The sequence below is a fragment of the Nyctibius grandis genome, chromosome 5 (genome assembly GCF_013368605.1).
Source record: "Nyctibius grandis isolate bNycGra1 chromosome 5, bNycGra1.pri, whole genome shotgun sequence".
Taxonomy (NCBI): domain Eukaryota; kingdom Metazoa; phylum Chordata; class Aves; order Nyctibiiformes; family Nyctibiidae; genus Nyctibius; species Nyctibius grandis.
This window is the reverse complement of record NC_090662.1, coordinates 40,090,252-40,111,898: the sequence shown is the minus strand read 5'-3', so window position 1 is coordinate 40,111,898 and position 21,647 is coordinate 40,090,252. Positions and strand designations below refer to the sequence as shown.

Below are 21,647 nucleotides of genomic sequence, written 5' to 3'. Positions count from 1 at the left end.
GCCCTGGTGGCCCACTACACATCAGTTTCCCTTCTCGACTATCCTGTAGTTTTGCCACTCTAAAGCAGAATCCTCTTCTGACTGGTTTAAGAGCATCCTGTACTGGGGTCCTTCCCCTGGCTAACCCCTGCCTCTGGCAGAGCAGGACACCCGCCCCTGTGAATGCAGCAGCTGGGAAGGGGCTGCCCAGCATCTTCTCAACGGGGCTCGTGGCTGTGCAGCCAGCAGACGTAACAAATAACATTTCTGAGAGATCAGGGTTGAATTACAAATGCCCAGGGAGAGAAAAATCTCACTTCAGTGCTATCTTGACAGAAGTTATGAACAAATCAGATTATCCCTGACCATTACTCAGGATACTGCAAGCAACACAAAAATATTGCTGCACGTAAAGGTAACAGCAAAGTGATTTATATTTCCTTTCACAAAATTGCAGCACCTTGTTCTGGGAGGATTTCTGCCACATACAAATGTGGTTTTCCTGCCTGATGTGTTTTTATTTGATACTGGGATCCTTCCTTTAATCATCTAGGACATGTCTGTTCCCAGTGCTTTGAAGAAGTGGGTGCCCTGGATGCAGGGGGGGAAACCTGAGCCACCGCAGGTTCTGGAGATGCTCGTGTTGGCTTTAGCAAAGAGGGCAAAGAGCTTCAGGGATGATGGTTGACACTCAGTAGCTTTGTAGGGACAGCACAGTTTGCACATTTACCTCCAGTCCTCCTCCAAGTGAGCAAGGTGTGAATTGGCTCCTATAGCATTTGAATGTTGCTTTACTTGGACCATGCCACATGGGATTCAGACTATATTAGGGGAGATGTATAGATTTGATAGCTCTTGTGCATATTCTCATTCAGGTTAATAAAGGGGGAAAATGTCCTACTGGTGTTGCTATGACCAGAGCTGTTGGTGGGTGTGCGCTGGAGGTCATGGTGCAGGTACTAGGGTAGTGCTGCCACCCAGCACAGGCACCCTCAAACAGGGCTCCTTGCCAAGCTGACATCTGGGGCGGCCAGCAGCTGCTGGGAAATTTGTAAGGCCTCAGGAGAACTTTTTATTTTTTCACAAAAAAAAAAAGGAAATATTCGGGAAGTCTTAAGTTATCCGCAGGAATTGCCTTCTCATCAATTTTATTTAATTAAGAATGAAAACCACGTTAAGCGCACACACCATGTTGACACACACAAGTCCATGGGGCTGGCTGGGATCCACCCAAAGGCACTGAGGGAGCTGGCGGAAGTGCTCATCAAGCCACTTTCCATCATTTATCAGCAGTCCTGGCTAAACAGGGAGGTCCCAGGTGACTGGAAGTTAGCAAATGTGACGCCCATCTACAAGAAGGGCCGGAAGGAGGGTCCGGGGAACTACAGGCCTGTCAGTTTGACCTCAGTGCTGGGGAAGAATATGGAGCAGATCATCTTGAGTCCCGTCACGTGGCATGTACAGGACAACCAGGCGATCAGGCCCAGTCAGCATGGATTTATGAAAGGCAGATCCCACTTGACTAATGAGATCTCCTTCTATGGCAATATGACCCACTTAGTGGATGAAGGAAAGGCTATGGATGTTGTCTACCTAGATTTTAGTAAAGCATTTGACACCATTTCCCACAGCATTCTCCTGGAGAAACTGGCTGCTCATGGCTTGGATAAGCATATGCTCCACTGGGTAAAAAACTGGCTGGATGACTAGGCCCAAAGAGTTGTGGTGAATGGAGATAAATCTGGTTGGTGGCCGGTCACAAGTGGTGTTCCCCAGGGCTCAGTACTGGGGCCAGTTCTGTTCAATATCTTTGTCAATGATCTGGATGAGGAGATTGAGTGCACCCTCAGTAAGTTCGCAGATGACACCAAGTTGGGCAGGAGTGTTGATCTGCTTGAGGGTAGGAAGGCTCTGCAGAGGGATCTGGACAGGCTGGATCAATGGGCCAAGGCCAACTGTATGAGGTTCAACAAGGCCTCAGGTCCTGCACTTGGGTCACAACAACCCCATGCAATGCTACAGGCTTGGGGAAGAGTGGCTGGAAAGCTGCCTGGCAGAAAAGGACCTGGGGGTGTTGGTCGATGGGCGGCTGGATACGAGCCAGCAGTGTGCCCAGGTGGCCAAGAAGGCCAACAGCATCCTGGCTTGTATCAGAAATAGTGTGGCCAGCAGGACTAGGGAAGTGATCGTCCCCCTGTACTCAGCATTGGTGAGGCCACACTCTGAATACTGTGTTCAGTTTTGGGCTCCTCACTACAAGAAAGATGTTGAGGTGCTGGAGAGAGTTCTCCCAGGTAACAAGCGATAGGACAAGAGGAAATGGCCTCAAGTCGTGCCAGGGGAGGTTTAGGTTGGATATCAGGAAAACTTATTCGCCAAAAGGGTTATCAATCATTGGAACAGGCTGCCCAGGGAAGTGGTGGAGTCACCATCCCTGGAGGTATTTAAAAGACATGTAGATGTGTTGCTTAGGGACATGGTTTAGTGGTGGACTTGGCAGTGCCAGGTTAATGGTTGGACTTGATGATATTAAAGGTCCTTTCCAACCTAAATGATTCTATGATTCTGTGATTCTAAGCATAAGTGAATTATTCTATGCTTAGCATTGCTAATAGATCTTCGGAAAAATTGAGTTTACTTTAGCGTAATAATAAATGTACCTGATATTGGAGATGGAACTGTAGTGCACACAAAAATTACATTTAAATATTTGAGCCTGCTGGTACGCCTCTAAAGTAGGAAAAAGTGAAACAGCAAACAGCAAAACTGATGACTTGTAGACAGAATACCAAGTTATTTCTGTAGAGGTCAAACCAGAGACTCAATATTACAATGTAGGTACAGAAGAAACTTAGATTTCTATAGAAAAGCTTGTAAATCAGCTGCTGCTTCACTGAACATATACATTTTCATTTGCACACCTCATGGATGCACACAGATATGAACGGCATTTAGGCCTACAATAAGTAAGAAATTCTATTATTCCTAAACTTCTAGTATTTGACAAAGTAAGTTCATTTTTAATACTGGGAGCATTTCAAAGGACTGAGGTGTAATGACAGCATCAAGGCAAACATTGCTCAGGCCGGTTGCTCAAGCTGCGTTGGGGTATCTCACCTAAATATTGCTGTTCGGTCTCTCCCAAAAGTTCCTCATTTTGTTGTCCTATTTTGCGGAAAAAAAGAAAATCCACGTTGTTGGTGGGTTTTTGTTTCTCCTGGCCTCTGGATCACTCACTGCAGCTTCCTCAAACCCCAGCCAAGGGGAGCTGAGGAGATCTCGATGCCTGGTGTTGTGCTGTGTGCCTGGCCTTGGGTTTCTTCTGGACTCCCCTAAATCCCCAAACATTGCAAGAGCAGCAAAGCCCCCAAACTGCGCTCCTGTGCTGCTGCCTACCCCTGGGGCTGGCTGGAGAAAGCTGTGCAGGACCCTCAGCACTGCAAAACTGGGGGTGCAGGAGAGGGATGGGCCTGTGGGTGTGTGAAAAGGGGGGTCCCTCCGATGCGGGCATGCTGTGTCCCCCACACTGCTGCCCAGCTCCGTGCTCCCCTCTCACCTGCCATCGGGGCTGTGTGGGGAGGGAGGGCTTTTCCCCTCGCAACAGACTGCGTGACTGTATTTTCTTAACCAGAAATAAAACACGAAGCAGGAATTTTGCAATGTGCCTGGTTCCATGCTTTTGAGAAATGGTATGTGCATATACACTTTTTTTTTAATTTTTAGTTTTGGAAGGGGAGCAGAGGAGAGTTCAGAATTAACTACGGGATTTGGCAGCAGATTAGCCACATTTCAATCCCTGATTGTAACGTTGTACATCATGAACCGCTTTTATTCAGAGTAACTTTGCTTTGGCCATAAAATAAGCCTTGTGATGTGTATGACAAATTAAACAAAGGTCTTTGACATTAGGTCTGAAATTAAGTTTTGACACTTGCTTGGAGTAGCACTCAGGAAAAAACATTTAAAAAGAGCTGAGAAAACCATACAAATGAAATTCAGCTTAAATCTGCAGATATTGGTGGATAACCCTGTTGTGTTCCCCTTGGTGCTTGTTACAAGGGGTGCCAGTGTACCACTGTAATGGCTATCTCTGAAAACATCATAGGCAGGAAAAAAAAAACCACAATTAAAATGTGTTGCACTGAGTTATTTTACAGTACTCAGTAGTTCTTGGCCAAAGTTGTGAGGGATGTTAGGTATTTTTCCACCTTTAGCACACTTAAACTCACTGTTCATAACTCCAGTAACAATCTCCACGTTAAAGCTATTTCATCACAATCAAGAAGTCACTGCCAGAAAAAAGACCATTTCAACGACTTGTCTTATTCCTCTCCAGAGCAGCGCTGGTCCCAGTGATTTGTCCCTCCCAGAGGGTAATTCATTCAAATAAATGTAAACCACTGTTTTATGTTGTTTGGCCAGTATTTATAGATGTCAGTGTACTCTACTGAAAATGCACATGGTAGATATTAAGGGAGGAATCGATGTGTTCCATGGAAATAAGAACAGGCAGGGTTTGATTTTGGTTTACCCATGTTGCCATACTGAGTGCAGCTACTATTGATTTCAATCCCGCAAGTGTCTGACCTCCTTTGTACAGCACAACTTGTCTATCTTCATATCTTACAGCTGTATTTGTTTCGCCTTGTATTTCACACTTTTATTCCATTACTATGCTACTAGATAAAAAAAAAATCAATGCAGTTTGTTAATTTAAAAAATGAAAAACTCCCAACTTCCAACTCCGGACCAAAAAGCAGCTCTCGGGTATCTGCAGTGACCAGCATGGCCTGACCCTGCTGGGAGGTGACAGCGGCACAACTGAGGATAGAATCGTTTTGGTTGGAAAAGACCTTTAAGATCATCAAGTCCAACCGTTAACCCAGCACTGCCAAGTCCACCACTAAACCATGTCCCTAAGCACCACATCTACACGTCTTTTAAATACCTCCAGGGATGGTGACTCCACCACTTCCCTGGGCAGCCTGTTCCAATGATTGATAACCCTTTTGGCGAATAAGTTTTCCTGATATCCAACCTAAACCTCCCCTGGCACAACTTGAGGCCATTTCCTCTCATCCTGTCACTTGTTATGTGGGAGAAGAGACCAACATCTACTCACAAGGACAGATGCCCCGTCCTTGTGCTGCCACGGGGCACAGGCTCAGCTGACTGCAGAGTTAGGCATAAAAACTGTGTTCCTGCTGGTTTTGATTTGCATGTATGTATTGAGAAAGGTGGGAGAAAACCCGCTGACTTGTCCAATTCAGCCAGACCCAGTTTATGTTATTTAATGCTATTTAATCCTTCCGTCAGCATCAAATTCTGCGTGTCACCTTCCAGCATGTGGGCCTGTCGGCTCTCGCTGTATCTGCCACGTGAGTGAGAAGGTAAGGAAATATATTGCTCTTTTCTCCCTTAAGTCCATCTTAGTGCCACCACACAAGTTGTGTTCCCCTGCCTGGCTGGGACGGTGCATCAGATGGCCTGGTCCTTGACCTGCTATTTTCTGTTTTCCTCTCTCCACCAGTTTTGGCCTCGTTGGTCAGCAGGACGGCTGGATGAGAGGAACTGAAATACCGTGTTAGGGTCACAGTCCTGCTGGGGCAGGGGGGAGAGGGGCAGTCAGAGGGAGATGGGGTATCTGGCGGGGCTGTGTGCCAGGAGGGGGCTGGAGGGACGGCGGGAGCCAGGCTGAGGCCTGGGCAGGCTGCGGCACGGCGGCAGAGAGAGGGAGTGGCACCTCCAAGTCATACGGGTGCTGGCGTTGTGGCCCCTCCAGCAGGAAAACTTGCTTATGCCGGGTCTGCTGGAGCCGTAGTGCCGGCAGAGATCGGTGCTGTCAGCTGCATGATCTGCGAATGCCCTTGAGGAAAACAGTGAGGGAGTAGCTGCAATTATAGCAGCATGTCTAAACAATTTTTTTTTTTAAACAGTAATTGAGTTCTGTTATCTAACAGGATTTTAAGGTGCTACATTGTTGATCTTGTTTGGCCTTTCATATATTATAGAGTTTGTTTCCCTTCCACCCCAACAGCCAAGTTCATGGATAAAGCAATATTCCTACCTACAAGCATGGTACTTTCATGCTGTACCATCACTAGTGGATATTTAGGCTGGTTTCAGTTGTTCCCCATGTGTCAGTACCATCCAGACCAATGTAAAGGCTCGTCCCATGGGTTAGCAGTGATTGAACAGAGTGATTGTGGATCCTTCTGGGCAGGTTAAGCCCCTGTGAGTCTCAGAGTAAGTAATGAAAATGAAAAGACTGGACATGGCACTTAGTGCCATGGTCTAGTTGACAGGGTGGTGTCAGGGCAACGGTTGGACTCGATGATCCCTGAGGTCTCTTCCAACCTGGTTGATTCTGTGATTCTGTAATAAACCATGCATCTCTACCAAGGAGAACTTGAAACCTGGGCTGAGGCCTCCGTGGTTTCCTTACGCTGGCTGAGGAGGTGTTTGTGTGGGCTGCGGCAGTGCTGCGTCCTGGAGCTGCACATGGCTTGAAACAGTGATTTTTCAGCAGTGGCCTGAGAGCTAAACACCCCGCTGCCACTGATGCTCATTTTCTGTTCAGTTAATGCACTTTTCTCAGCAAAACAACTCATCGCCCTTTTACTTTTCTGAGTGCCAGTAGAGTCAGCAGTTCCCTTGTCACCTGCCAAAACCTTTGTCTGTCTTCATGAGAGCCGGGCTTTTTTCCACTACAAAACCTGGAAGCAATCTAAGAAGTCAGCGCAGTGTAACACTGGAACTCCACATTACACAACAGGAGGAGAGCCCTCTTCTTGTCTTACTTATTTTAAAACAGATAAAAAGCCACCACAGAAGCCTCTCTCCTCACCAGCGTATGGGCTGACTGTAGAAATTGGGTTACGTGTCCTCTGGGCTGTGCATGATCTTGAATGAGAAATGACCTTTGCTGTCCCCTCCTGCATGTCTTAGTCGGCTTTTGTGCAGGAAGGGACAAGAAGAAATACCCAAAGTAGGTCATTGGACACTGCGGTACAAAGGCTGCCACCACGGGCTGATCGATGAGCCCACTAAAAAACAGTTGCATTACGGCGGCTTTCCCAACATGAAGAATGAAAGCCCTGCTCTGAGACAGGGTGGCCAGCGTGCCCGTCACCCTGTATCACCCCACAGCACCTGACATCTGTCCCTTTCTTCCCCTCTGGGCAGATGGTAGTCCTCAACCACAGCCAGAGATTACTTTAACACCGGCCCCTTCAGCTGCGGCTCCTGCTCCTTATTATTTTTTTAAGCAAAGCCTGGGTTTCCAAGTAGCTCTTCTCCCCCTAAACCCATGTAAGTTGGGCATCATGGCAGGCCTGTTTTGGGCAGACACAGTCCAAGCCCAGGAATTGTCTTGACAACAGCCGAGCTGTGGCTGAACGTCTCTTGTGCAGCCATCAGCCTGGCACTGACATCCCCCTGGTTTCTGCAGCTGGCTGCAGAGGCATGTGCATTGCCACCGGTACTCAGCCATGAAGTCACTGAAGATAGGTCCCTCCTCCCTGCCCAGCGTGATGGCATCCCTTTTTCTGCTGTGAGAAATGCCCCCAGGTAGACTTTTTTTATTCTTTTCACTCTGGGACCATGTTTTTAAAATGTGGAAGATGGAGTGCTTCTCCCTCCCCCCTCCATTTTTCCTGTGGGGAGCAGGAGGGTGGTGGCGGGGTGCTGGCCGAGTGGGCAGTGGGTTCCCGCAGCCAGCAGGAGCAGGGCTGGGGGGCCACCATGTGCAGTTGCTCTTTAAATTGGGTAGGAGCCTGTCCATGAACAAGCGCTTCTTTGGGCCAAGATGGTGATGGGACCTGATGCAGGGTGGAGCGTGGGTGGCTGGGGGACGCTGATTGTTTTCTCTTTCTGTGGAAGGTAAGGGGAGATGATTGACAATCCATGTTAGATACAGTGGCTTACCCAGCAGAACTATCTTCTTTATTATAAAGATACACTATGAGGAACAAACCTGAATGTATACCGAAGCTTGTAATGGTACATGCCAAAAATGTACAGTACTATACATAAAAGTGCATTGTCACAACAGAGTAACAGTACATTTCTCTTCCAGAACCGTGAAATTTCCATGTTTTTATTTGTTCTTCGGGAGTGGAAGGAATGCAATGGGAATGCAGCCATACACGAACAGGGAAAGATGCAATGGAAATGCAACAGTACAAGAGCAAGGCTAAAGCTCCTCTAAAATTTAAAGGCACTTTCACATGTACATACTACAGATGTACATTGACACAATTAGGTAACAGTCAACAAGCAAGAAGCTACCAGTACTGCAATTTATCCAACTTGACAGTAAAGGACAATACTGATTGGATTAGGTGTGCAGGAGTTACCCTTTAGTACGTCTGTAGTTGTAGCAGTCTTTCCTGTTACATATCCACTTACTATACTTTTAAGTATCTATAATAACCATCAAACTACACATTTAACTGTGTGAATGCACTAAGTGGATGCATTCACTAAATGCACTGTTTCTAATATTTTCTTTTGCTAAACAATTTCTAATATAAGCATTATGGAGGCCAGTATAGTTATTTAAACATACAAAATTCCCTACGCAATTTAAAGATACAGGTATCCATCTCAATTATGCCAGGTGGGTTAATTTAAAAACGCTCGACTAAAACTGCATGTAAATGAAAGCTGAAATTCCAGTTTATTTCACTGATTCTAGTAAATTGGGGAACTACTTGAAAATATCTCTGGTCCCAACCAAGTGAACAGACCCTATAGACCAGCGCTGCTCTGCGGCTGGGGCCAGCCTGGCGTAGGCTCTCGCCCTGCGTTAGGACTAGGCAGTACAGTCAAGGGGGCTGGACGTTCGCTGACTTGACGCTGCACAGTTGGCTGTGGTGGATTAAGACTTTGCCTCTAACCCAGACATGCGTGAAGTCTGTGGCTGGATTGAGATGGGTTTGCAAATACCAGGAGCAGTTTGGCTCTCAGAGGAGGTTCATGGGGTACTTCTCACATCTGGAGCTTTGCATGACCTATCTACCAGGTGTAAACCAGAGTGGGAATTAGTTGCTCCTAAATAACAACAGGAAATTACTCCTGTCACCTCAGTAATTATGCCTATCAAATTTTTGTCACTACTTTTCTCCTCCCAAACTCAATTGTTGATGTATAGTGAGCGGTACAACTTCAAGCTTTCCAACGGTGAGATCTTAAATAACAGGTGGAAAGCCAGATCTCACTTAAAGCCATTTGTACTCCTGGAGGTGGACCACAACGGATTTTTTTTTTCCCCCCATCTTCTTCACTGAAACTTATTTTATGGATTGGATGTCAGAAAATATATTCACAGAAATAATATTATGGCTTACTGTTGCAACGTGCAAAACAGCTGTACACTGAGTTCACGCCTAACAAAGCTTAACAGCAGAGCGCTAAGCAAGGTTGACAGTCTTCACTTACACAGACATAAGAAAGGTACTGATTTCTGTCGTTAAAAAAAAGGGGAAAGGGGGGGGAAAAGGGTTACAGAAAACTTTAGTCAGCTTGAATCTAGGTGGCAGAAACTCAGCTGTCTGTCCCGTGAGTGACCCCTGCATCGCTGGCAGGAGGTAGTTCCCTCTTGAGGAGAGAGTCCCCGTCCTGCTGCCGTCAGCATAACCGAGGACGTGCATAGAGCGTTTGCGCTGTGCAAGGCAGCCAGCGGAGCTAGGTCAGCTCGAAACTCCGACTGTTACAGCTGAAATCATGTCTTTAATTGGACACTGAGCAATAAAGTCAACGGGATACTTCGATGAATTACTGGTAGTTGATCTTTTTGATCGCCTATCAGCCAGCCTAACGGACCAACAGGTTCCTGTACTCCCCAGAGCCTGGCTCGCTCAACTATGAACTTTAAATTAATTTCGCTTTTGTGAAGAATGTGATATCAGCGAATGAAGGTCTAGCTTCATGGGAAAAGGTACACTACTACAGAGCACAGAAAAAGGAGTTTCTGGAGATGTGCTTTAGCTGTGACCTGGAATGCTGCTTTTTATCGGTGAGAGCAATGTGATCTCCAGATCCATCCAGCGCTTGGCTCTCGTGAGACTGCCAACAAGAAAGCTAAAACTCGGTGCCAATTGTGAGAGTTGTGAGGGTTTGGTGTTTTTTTTTTTTGGTGTGTCTTAAATAAGATATGTGGCCTGAGATGACTTAGACATTCCACACAGACACTTAATCCTCACATGCTAGATTTCAGCTCTTACTAACCTGCTTGAGATTTGGTTTGGTGACCCAGAAATGAGAGGTCCCACCTCCCTTGACCCCCCCGCCCCTTAGTTTTGTGTGGGATCTGTTATTATATAGCTACAGTAAGACTGTGAAGTATGGTACAACGTAGCAAGCTGTTTGTGATTGGTGTTGTTTTTATTACAAATGGTGCAGCATCAAGTTTTCAAGTAAGTCTGTTTTTTAAAACGATGCACAATTGTCCAGTTTTTATTTTAATTGAAACCATACAAAATACAAATGCCCATGTTAACGGAGCTAGTTTCAGACAATACATTCAAAAACACTGAAAACCAAAGCCTCTCCAGTTACAAACATGAACAAATGATGTTATGGAGCCCTGACTTCTATCGTTAATCCATCCCTTTCCCTAGCATACCCCAGCCGGGCACTGTGGGTGGCTGAGCTGTCTACATTGTGCAAGATTTGTCGGCTGGACCCTGGGAAGGAGGGGAAGGCCCTATGCTAGGATTTGTTTTTGGAAGAACAATAGGTTTTGGCCTAAGAGCAGGAGGTTTCAGCTGCACTCCCATTCTAGGGGCCACCATGGGCTTGAAAGTACTCATGGTGTCACTGGAAGAACTAGTGCTACGGCGGATCTGAGGCTCAGAGCTCCTTAAAACGACGCTGTGGAGAGGGCTGAGTGACTCCGTGGAGGTGGCAGGGGTGGGGGTGTTTTTCATTTGTTCCAAGGTGTCCAACACGACATCGGGGGCGTGCTTCGCCGAGCTCTGCCGCTCCAGCTCCCGGAGCTCGTTCAGCGCCGTGTTCATCGTCTCCTCGATGTCCTGGGTCAGAGCACAGAGAGAGCGGCACGTCATTCGAATTGCTACTGAACGGAAAGCACTGGAGGAGCAGGGGGAGGTGATGAAAAACGCAGGACTTAATTTGCCAACCATCCTCTCTTTAATGGATATTATAGTGCTAAGGCCAATTTCCACCAGATTTATTTGAAAGACACTACGATTGACAAGATGGCAGCTTTGGCTGGACATTACAAATATTTAACCTGTTCACATGAGAGAGTCAAAATTCAGCTAAAAAATTTTTAAAAATCAATTAAACTAAATCCTGTAAGCCATTTTATTAAGTGATTGTCAGGACAATGGATATTTGCTTAGCAGCATTTTTAACTGTGAAGATTTCTGTCATCTCTTAGGTACTGACAGCTGTAAAGATTTTAGTCCATTTGCTACCTCTTAGCTGACTGCTCCCCTCATCTAGTGCCCCAGGTGTTCAGGATCTATATTCCCTCACGGGGATTATAAACCAGGTTTTGTAAGGAAATAAAGCTTGTGTGTCTGTCAGCTTTTCTCTCCTCCTGTTTCTCTGAGTTAAATTTTAAGCAGAAAAAACTGCAAGACATTGTTCAGTGAGCTTACCTAAGAAATTAGTTTTTTCATCAGGATTTCTGGCACAAATGATAAAAGATTGCACCAAGACACTAGTTTACTATTTTTCAGTGGTATTGAGATATGACTGAGATTAAATATCTGGTGTTCCCTGCTTGCTCAAAGTAACTATCATGCAGTTTAATCAAAGTTTGGGTTCTCTCACTGCCTAATGATCACTAATCTATGCATAAAAAAAAAATAGCTTAAATCAAACAGCACTGTGTGTGGTTCCAGGAAAGTAAATAACATATGGTAAAATGAAACAGTAACAACATTCACAGTTTCTAACTCTCTAATACATGGTTCAGCTTTCTGGCCCAAGCATGACAGTCCCTTCTATCCCTTGTTGGAAGCAGAGTTTGAAAGCAAGCATCACCAGTACATTGAGTGCTAGCGTTATTGTAAAACACTTTTGCAATCATATTGTACCCTCAGGGTGCCCCTAGTAACCATGTTATACTACCTAGACAAAACACAAATTCTGAAGACAGCAATATCTATTTGCTCAAGAGCTGTTACCAGCTCTGTACAACAGACCAATTTGATGATCGGGGTGCTCCCTATTCCATCCTTTTCACCTCTTCACTGCCAGGAATGAGACTGGTAAGTGCCCACACAGGGACGAGATGGCCCGTGATTTATTTGTGTCTTGCACATCATGTTCTTAGGCACAACTAAAAGCATCAAATCCACACACGGTATGAACTATATGAAAACTATGTAAAATCCACAAGACCCTGGAGTGTAAATCTGTGCTTTGAACAGCAATGGTCGCTACTAGCCAGTCAGAGCACTTTTCTGCAAAACATAATACTGAGAAATAATCGAACACTAATTACATGCAAGTTGGAATAGGCCAGCCTTCACCAGAGCACACAGATTTACATAGCTGTTGTAATCACATACTGTCCTAGTGTTCTGGGTGACAGAGGCAATTTCATTATGGTATAACAGGAAATAATGTATTTTTATTGCTACTGCAATGTCTATTCCCCCTCGTGCTTCTTCTATTCCCCCTTAATGCATCTTCTTTCACACACACACACTGTTTAAAAAGCTAAGTAGGATGTTCTCCTGCACACGTACTCCTACCAGTGTATGTGCTCTGGGCTATGCTATTCACTGAGACTTGCTCCTCAGAAAAACAGAGGGTGACATAAAATAAAGACACATACCTGAGCTATTGACTCTGGGTCCAGTGGTTTATGGTCATTGAAACCCATGTACTGACCAGAGGATGTAGATCTTCTAATTGGAGGACTATCAATCTTCTTTAGAGAATCATGCCTACTGATGTTAGTGAGACTGCCATGTCCAGGTCTACGCCTCCTTTCAGGGCTGTCGGCATTGAGGTTGCGATTTTGAAGGAGGGCTCTGGGACTGCAGTGAGTTGCCAGGTTGGGGGAACCTAGCTCCACAGATGAGTTGGAGAGAGGGTGGGGTGGGTGTACTGGGCAGTGACCGTCACTGCTCCTGCCAGGGCGTCTTAGAGGAGGTGGAGGTTCTGATCTCTTTCTTTGCCTGCACCAATGAAGAAGTGGTTATAGGACAAGTTGTAGTGACCCACCATAAGCACGTGGAGAAGTAATTGCTGTGTTATCTAACCTGTGAGCAGTACTACTGAAAACATGTTATGCTCAAGCTTACCTTCCTAAATACACGTCAGAGTGACGGTCAGTGGGAGAGTTCATGTCCTTTGATGATGACTTGTCTTCGGTTATGGGTCCGCTGCTGGCCTCACTGTCTGCCTTTTGGCTCAGTGTATCTGAGAAAGTATCATCCCTGAACAGAACACACATGGTGTGATGAGAAGTCAGTGAGTTAGGTGTGACAGAGAGCATCTTGGCACTCCCATATTTTAATCCTCTTAAGAAAAGCAGGCATGTTATAGTGCACTCCATATCTCCAAAAATTGCTTATAATCCTTTTGTTTACTGAGCTCTTTACATTTTGACTGTAACCTTTCTGTAAACAAGAACTGTCATCCTTGGCAAAGCACACGCTTAATACTGTAAAACAAGAGTTCAAGGCTGCATTTCTCCAGCCCTTGCTATTCTGAAGTTAAATGTCAGCAATTGCAATGAAGAGATAGTCAAATTAAAATATGTGCTGCAGCATCTGTCTCTTAATGTACTGGGAACATATCCATAAACAGAGTAGCTTAGCCTAGTAGTAGCTTTTGATTAAGAGCTTTCAATTCAGGACAATAAAGACAGTGGCATCCTGCATAGAAGGCTGAAGTTTCATCTATCTGAGCCTTCTAACCATTGTCCCATTTGGAAATCACTTTGTTCATTGCTTCAGCATTTTTTTACACCCCACCAAGAACCTAGTCACGCCAGACATTGCTTACATATCCTGCACCACTATGTACTGGTGAGGGACAAGGCCATCAATTCCGTTGTGCCTTCCTTCCCACCAGTCTTCAGATGCTCGGTGATACAGCAGAAGGGAAGCTCCTTTCTTGAAAGAGAGTTCTCGTGCAGATCTTCCAACATAGTCAAACTTGGCTATGGCTTCTATGGGCTCGCACTCTGGGTAGGGAGGGAAGAAGAATAGATGTCAGATTCCATACCGGCTTATCTGCTCATTTTGGTTTCATAAAGCCCATTTATTGCATTTTCTCAGTGCTCATTCTTACTGAGCGGAGCTGACAGAAATCAGGTCAGCTAAGGCAGATTTCAGGCAGTAGTTATAATATGTCTCTTACAAAGAAACATAATCAATCTGTGCCCTAAGTGTGAAACATCTGGGTTGCTTCGCAAGCTGCAGAAAACATAGCAGCATACTCAAACGTTACAAGAGCTGCTGCTGGGAGAGAGGCCTCTGCCTCCTGCCGCAAGGGCTCCTTCATGGCTGGGGAGTGGGATGAAGGCCAGGCAATGAAGATCTCCGAAAATAAGATGAACAAACCCAGGTGAATAATCAGGGTCTGAGGAAGTAAAAGTAAACTGGAGTGCCTTTAGCATCCGCAGTGGCAATGGAAGGGAGACAGGATTTCCCTGTGCATGAGTAGGGATGCTCTGCCTAATTAGGCTATGAGATCTCTGTCTTTTACGTGATGAGTGTGCAGTCTTGGTGAAAACCTAGTGTTTTACACAACATCGAAGCCTAGTGCTTTAATCTGCTTCCTTAACACCCTTTTTGAGTGAGGCAGGCGGCTCCAGACCGCCTAAGGACAACTCCTCTGCAGGGCAGTCCCTGTGTGGCCTGAAGTCAGCTAAGGCAGCTCTGCCTGCTCCGACATCCCAACATCCTCTGGTTTCTGCAGGGGAGGCTGGTATTTGTTGAAGCCAAACACTGGTTATAGCAGTCCTGGCTAACCTTCCACCAGTATGCTGGTAAATTCAGCCTTACACTGGTAATGGACTCCATCCTGTAACCTATGCTTGGGTTGGAAACCTACTGCTGTCAATGAAGGGCCCCTGCTGAATGTGTGCCTGCAGGTATCTTCAGAGCTGTGCCCGGACATCAGTGAAACAGCTGTGATTTTAACAACCTCTAGTTTCTTCTGCACAAAACCAAAAGCACCTGAGCTCAAGCAGATTAAAATTTGTCACCACAGTCTCAAAACCTAAAGAAAACCCTGCAAAATATAGGCTTAAAAATCACAGGCTTTGTTGACTCCAATAACTCAGAGTCCCCGAAATGACAAATTTCTTTACATAATTAGAGCAATATTTAGATGGAAATGAACATCTGGGCTAACGACTAGCATAGCAACTTTCTGTCTGGTGCAAATTAAAATCGCTGAGGTTGTAATTCCCCAAAGAACCTGGCTGGTAATAAAAGCCACTGTCCCTTTATGACAACATTTTGTGCAGGAATGTCTTTTCAAAATTAACGTCATCCTGCAGCACAAAAACATAATGATAGCACCTTTATTGAGGTTATAGTTTGCATCTGTGTTTTTTTAATAACTTGCCCAGCCCGCAGAGGGCTGTCTTGTGGTTTGCTACTTCTGCAGTCATGCTAAGACCTCCCATCAGTGATGAACTGCAGGGTGTTTAGGAGTTACAAACCCAGAAACTTTCCAGAGATGGCACACAGTGGTATGGGGAATTCACTGTTACAAATGCAAAAGTAATGTACGTTGGCAGAAATGACTTTGATTACATAAATGCAAATAAGAATCTAGCAATAACAGTATTAATTCCTGAAAATGCATCACTACTGGATGGCTTGCTGGCAGGCAGTCCCTGGTGGGTGGGTGGGGGGTGATAGGTTTCTTGGTTTTATGTTTTTAAGTGAAGAAAATGTAAAGATGACATAGAAAGAAACATTCTGGAAAACTGGGAAAACGTTAATGCTGGGGTACATATTAGTGATATATTCTAATATACAATCTTGTTTTAATTTCTAGGTACTCTATCTACATTATATCTCCAACAGAAAGTACCGATGCAACAAAGCAACTATAGGCACGGAAAGACACTATTGCCAAATGAAAATAAATAAAGCTCAACATGCCTGTTTATCTTGCATTGTGTTTAAGAGGGCAATATTAAATCCAATGGCAATAACGTAACACTGACAAAAGAACGCTGTTTTTACACACATCACGCACGTTTCTTGTGGAATTCGTTATAAGAAGGTATTACTGGGATGGGGGTAGGATTGAAAAGGAGATGATGTTTCTATGAACACACTGTTCTCAGATTGCAGGTAGGTTATGGGTTATGGAGGAGCGGGTCAAGGATTCAGAAGCAAAAGCTCCCAGGTTTCAGCAAGCCAGTCACTCACTAACAGATAATACTTTAAAATGCAAAAAAAACCCCCAACCAACCAAAAAACCATTTACATTAAGTATGCAAATCCCAAATTTCCCGTACATATTTTCCTTCGACGTTCTCTGAAGTTAACTGGTAACAGTCATGGGTACTGGATTGATTGACAAACCCCTACTCTGATTATCTATGGGATCTCCCGTTTCTCTGCTGATTTCAACAGACCATATAATACTCCACATTTAAGTATACACGTCTTTTTATTTACAAATTAATGGAACTAGTTCTATGTCCCTCAAAGGAATTACACTAATCTAAGTGTGGTGTGTGGTGGGAATCTGTTTTTTGGATCCTTCCATTGCCTGCAAGACTCACACACATTCCCAGAGATCTGAAGGAAGTTGCCCCACTGGAACCAGCTGTATAAATTGGTAATGTACCCATAATGGATGTGACTTTTGAGATATGTTCGTTAGATTGCCTGGGCAACAAGTCATACCTCCTCAGGGAGGAGTGCCCAGTAGATCTCACACAGTTTTCTTAACAGAACCAAAAATAAGTTCAGACAGGTTTTACTATTTTGAAAGGGGCATTTTCTTTGCTTGACTATTGCTTTTACATGGAGAGAACTTTCCTATAGCAAACAGTACTGAGACTTTACTTAAACAGTAATTCACCTTGTTACACGTCAAGCCTTAATAGTTAAAACTAAAGTACCATGACAGTTGCTCCCAGAAATAAATGCATTTTGAAAAGCTAAGCCATTTAATATCAAGGTTACTGAATGACAGACAAGCATTTCCAAAAAGCAAAAGTGATGAAAGCTAAATTTGGGATCTGTAACTCAAACTCTGTGTGGTACTGAATGTCTAACAGCAAAATTGACAGCTTCGAGGGAATTGTAATTGCACTGCTCTGTCCATACCTGGGGGCATTCGCCTACAATAGCAAGAAGTATTTGATGACATATAGGATCTCACCAGCTATCATCTGTAGTGACTCAGGCAATGATAGGGAAGCGAAAAATAAGGACAAACAGAAGAACTGTGGGAAAAGCTTTAGGGACTCTGTTAATCAACCAGCTCTGTTCTCACTTTTTTACTTATGACCCCCAAAGTTTGCTATGATTACTACCACCCTTTGATGACACATTATGTTGCAGTGTGCTTAAAAATCAAGGTTTGATGCCAAGTAGAGCTGTCCAGATCCAACAGCTTGGGAGAGCAGAAAGGGCAGAGGAAACATAAGTGCTAATTTTAATTTTAGGATTGGAGTGCCAGATGCAGTACTAACCTCCCTACAGAGGTGACGGCACTGAAGGGGCACTGCGCTGCCCTCTACACCTCAGGGTACAAGGAGCTAAGGAAAAGAGGGGAGACCATCCCCTGCACTCTTTTTTTTTGGGGGGAGGGGTTGCTGTTGCTCTGCTCTGCACTTCCTCAGTTCTCCCAGATGTACCCTGGCTGCCAGCAATAGAGTACGTCCTTGTAGTCCCTGGAAGACACTATCTCCCAGTGTGCTTCTCCTCTTCTGCACCCCATCAGAGAAGAGTGGCTTTTCAATTTCAAAGTCCTGCCCTCAGGACAGCAGTTCTCTGACTGGGGAACAGCAAAAGCAAAGAATGTTGCAAGGTGTTGAGAGAACAGAATTTGTCACTATGTCGATTACAGCATGGCCCACTGAAAAGCAGGAAAATCACTATGTGTTGGGGACACAATAATAACTTACAGCCCTATGTGTCCCTGTAATTTCTGTTTCCAGCAGAACCACCACCTCTTTTTTTACCCTACGTTTACGAGATATCTATGAACAGTATATTAATTGTATATATGTTTTCCCAGGAGACACCCATCTGTTTAACTTCCTCAGGAAATTCTCTCTTACTTCCTTTGAAAACAAACCTAGTCATCCTTCTCCATATGCTTCCAACAAGAACAAAAAATCTCCACCAAACTGAAGGTAAAGGAAATATGCTAAAAACTGCTTCAGCAAAACATGAACAATATCATTTGAATAGATTTTTTGTGTGCCTCAGCTTCAGTACAAATGTTTTGAACTTCACAAATTAAATTTCATTTCCAGATTTAGGAGAAAGAAGAAATTTATGTGTTTTCCTTAATAGGCACACTGTCTACACATTTAAAAAAGACTGAGAACACTACAGTAAAAGGCATCTCCTTCCCTCTTTCCTTTCCAGTGATTAACAGAAATATACGAACACTAGTAACCTTAGGAAAAAAAAGGCAATTTATATGCTTAAAATTAAGCAGTTATGAAGTGTTTATATGTTCAATTATAAGTTCCAGCCCTCTTTTTACCAAGCTACCAGATTTTATCTCTGCAGACATGATTTATTTTTTATTTTTTAAAAAGTCTTGTTGTTTTCTAAATAGTAATTAAGCATTCCTAGTGCTACTGAGCCAGCCCTTACAGATGGGTTTATTCTAGTAGGCACAGAAAGATTGAATTTTAGTTTAACTTTATACAGCAATTAATTCTTATAACAACAATAACTAAAGGAGAAAAATAAATCCTTTTGCTTTTGATCATAGCCTCTGGATTATGTTTCAATAACCCCTTAATTCCTATGGGGTTAGTTGCTTCGTCTTGTGTATGTATACAACATTTTAGCATAAAACTAATCAAATTTTCAACATTTCAAAAAATTACATTTATAGAATCAGCTTCTTCCATCTCCTAACAGAGGGAAATATGTTAAGTACCACGTGTGTGATCAATACAGCAGCAATGCTGCGCCTCTCTCTCCACATACAGCTGGAAGTGATGAATCCAGCTTATAATCAATGAATCAATCACATTAAACCCCCAAAACACTCCAGACTCTGTAGTGGAATTTTTTTTTTGTCCACCACAGGTCAATGAGTGATTCTCATGAAGTTCACCATGCAAACTGAAAAATTCTCACCTACTCTCATATTTGGTACCAAGAACATTTTACAACAGGAATTGTCCAAAGGACAAACACATGAATGTATGTGCAAAGAGATGGTGAATGCATTTAGTTTAAAGCCTGTAACATACATTAGAAAAATGTGCTATTATAACGGAAAGCCATATCCATGGAAAAAAATGGGTTAGAGCTTACAAGCTGAGAACTGAAGGCCAACACCATTTTGTACGGGATCCAGCTTTGCTAATCTTTATCTTTGCAGCAGTATTTCCCTAGATTACAAATATTTTGTGCTAACAGTTATTTCACTGTAATCACAAACATCTGCTTCCTTTTGGCACTGAATTAATTCAGAAGGTGCGATGGGGCAACAAGAATTAAATTGCTGGCCAATCTGGTGAACAAAAAGCCATGTCTTGAGCAGTTAAATCTTTTAAAGGGACTCTGTCCTGTTGACATCTATTCTCTTCAGGGTTTTTCTCCACCAATGACACAGTTGTAACACAGGCACCACCACAAAATGAATGTAAAACTGTTATTATAACAACACAGTGATGGGGTAGAGCCCATGATTATCAAGGCACAGATGATGCACTATGAGATGCCATGGTCCTGCTCCTCTGGATCCTGCTGATGTTTTAATCTTTCCTAGACATGGTTTTGAAGTAACTGCTTTTAATTGCTGCTGAAAAGCTGCACTTCTTTTCCATGTCCGCTTGGGCCTTTATCTCTAGTTTGGTTATGGGATTCCAAAGTTGGCCCCAATATATTGAACTGGCGTGTCACCTGCATTTCACTACTTCACTTGTGCTCTAAATGAGACAGACAGACTTCTTCAGCTTCCACTCTTGCTTCATACCTCCAATGGAAGAAGGAGCTCTTATAAAGTACAGCTATTCTGTCTTGGAAAAATAAAGTGCAATTATGAGCTTGTTCCCACCATTTAGCGGAGCTGTGTTGTATGAAGACGATGGGTTTAGCTTTACAGAGCTCATCAAGAGGAACTCACGTAAAGGCTGTCTTGCAAAACTGTCAGTATTCCCTACTGCAGGTGCAGGCATGGGTATACACCCCTGGCAGAAGATTAACATTGACTTCTCTCCTATCCTCAGTTTCTTCCCCTTTCTGTGATGCTGGCCCACCCAACTGTCCCTCCCCTCCAAACAGCTGCACTGATAGACTCTGTCTGCCCCTCCTCACCGCAGCGAAGGGGAAGAGACAGGCAATCTGTCACTGACAGCCTGGCTACGTGACAAAGCAGTTAGATATAGCTAGAGTGGAACTATTGTTTACATTGTTCTGTGTGCAATGGGACCAGTGTAGCCAGGTTTCCTATAGAGACACCTTCCTGTTCCCCTTCCCTATGGCAATTGTCCCAGCTCCTAAGCAGTATCCTTTAGGACATCCCTTTTTTAAAAAAAATTTCCTTCTCTGCTGTAGCTCTTTTCCTCTCCTTTCCCCCTCTCTGTCTCTTCCTCTTCCTCCTTCCAAACATCCTCTGAGATGGACAAGGGGCAGCTTTTTTTTTCTGCTGGTGCTAAGTGCACGTGTGCTGGTTGCTGTGTCTGGGTTGTTGGCAGCCCAGATAAGGAGTGAGCTCACACTGCAGCTCTTCTCTACAGAAACTGTTATTCTTAATCCTTCACCTCTAACTGGCTACTAATTGTCAGGAAAATGGTAGTTATTTAACAATTTTGACACCTCTTTCCATCTGTTACAGTTGCTTGAAACTGGGCAGAAGTTACTAGGAGGGACATCTGAAGGATGGTCCAACTGAAATACGTCACAGTAAAATACACCTTTAGGAAGCCTGGCTAAAAAGAATTGATATAATAGAGATGCATCAATTTTTTCATGGATATCTATCATACCCAGAACTGTCAGAGTATATGTGATTAATATTTATAGCAAATTACTATTCTTCAGAAGTTTCACTGTGGGGGGTACACACATGTTTTTCAGTAGTTATAAATCCTTTAGATGGATCAGCTTTTAAATTCATATCAAAATAAAGCCCACTGAATGGCAAATATTGCTTAGCTGAAATATTTAAAGACACACTTTTGATGAGCTTAGCTTTTGCAGACAAAAGATAAAGAGTCACTAAAAATGTAACATTATATCAGAAAATAATATGTGCTGACTAAAATAGTTGCTCTCTCGCTCTTCCTGTGACTGGACAGATCAGGAGAGAACAAGGAAACAGCTGGTCAAACACAGATGAATCAGAGTGAAAAAGCACACAAACAGAGATTAAAGAAGCCAGCTTTGCTACAGACCACCAGGACTGAAATCCTCTTCTTTCAAATAAGACATTATTAGGAAAGGAAGAAGGTCTCCCGCATGAAACACCTGTAAAACTTATTCCTATCAAAGGCACATAATGGA

At 43.9% G+C, this 21,647-nt stretch overlaps 1 protein-coding gene across 1 annotated transcript in view; it reads right to left on the bottom strand.

Moving 5' to 3' along the window:
- Positions 1 to 10,572: 10,572 nt before the first annotated feature.
- SRGAP1 (SLIT-ROBO Rho GTPase activating protein 1) overlaps positions 10,573 to 21,647 on the bottom strand; it is a 150,864-nt gene continuing 139,789 nt past the window's right edge. Inside the window, exons 19-22 of the mRNA XM_068400485.1 lie at positions 13,975 to 14,155; positions 13,269 to 13,403; positions 12,797 to 13,142; positions 10,573 to 11,015 (exon numbers count right to left, since the gene is read on the bottom strand). Coding sequence (XP_068256586.1) covers positions 10,638 to 11,015; positions 12,797 to 13,142; positions 13,269 to 13,403; positions 13,975 to 14,155 — 1,040 coding nt within the window. The 3' untranslated portion in view covers positions 10,573 to 10,637. The remainder of the gene's footprint in view (positions 11,016 to 12,796; positions 13,143 to 13,268; positions 13,404 to 13,974; positions 14,156 to 21,647) is intronic.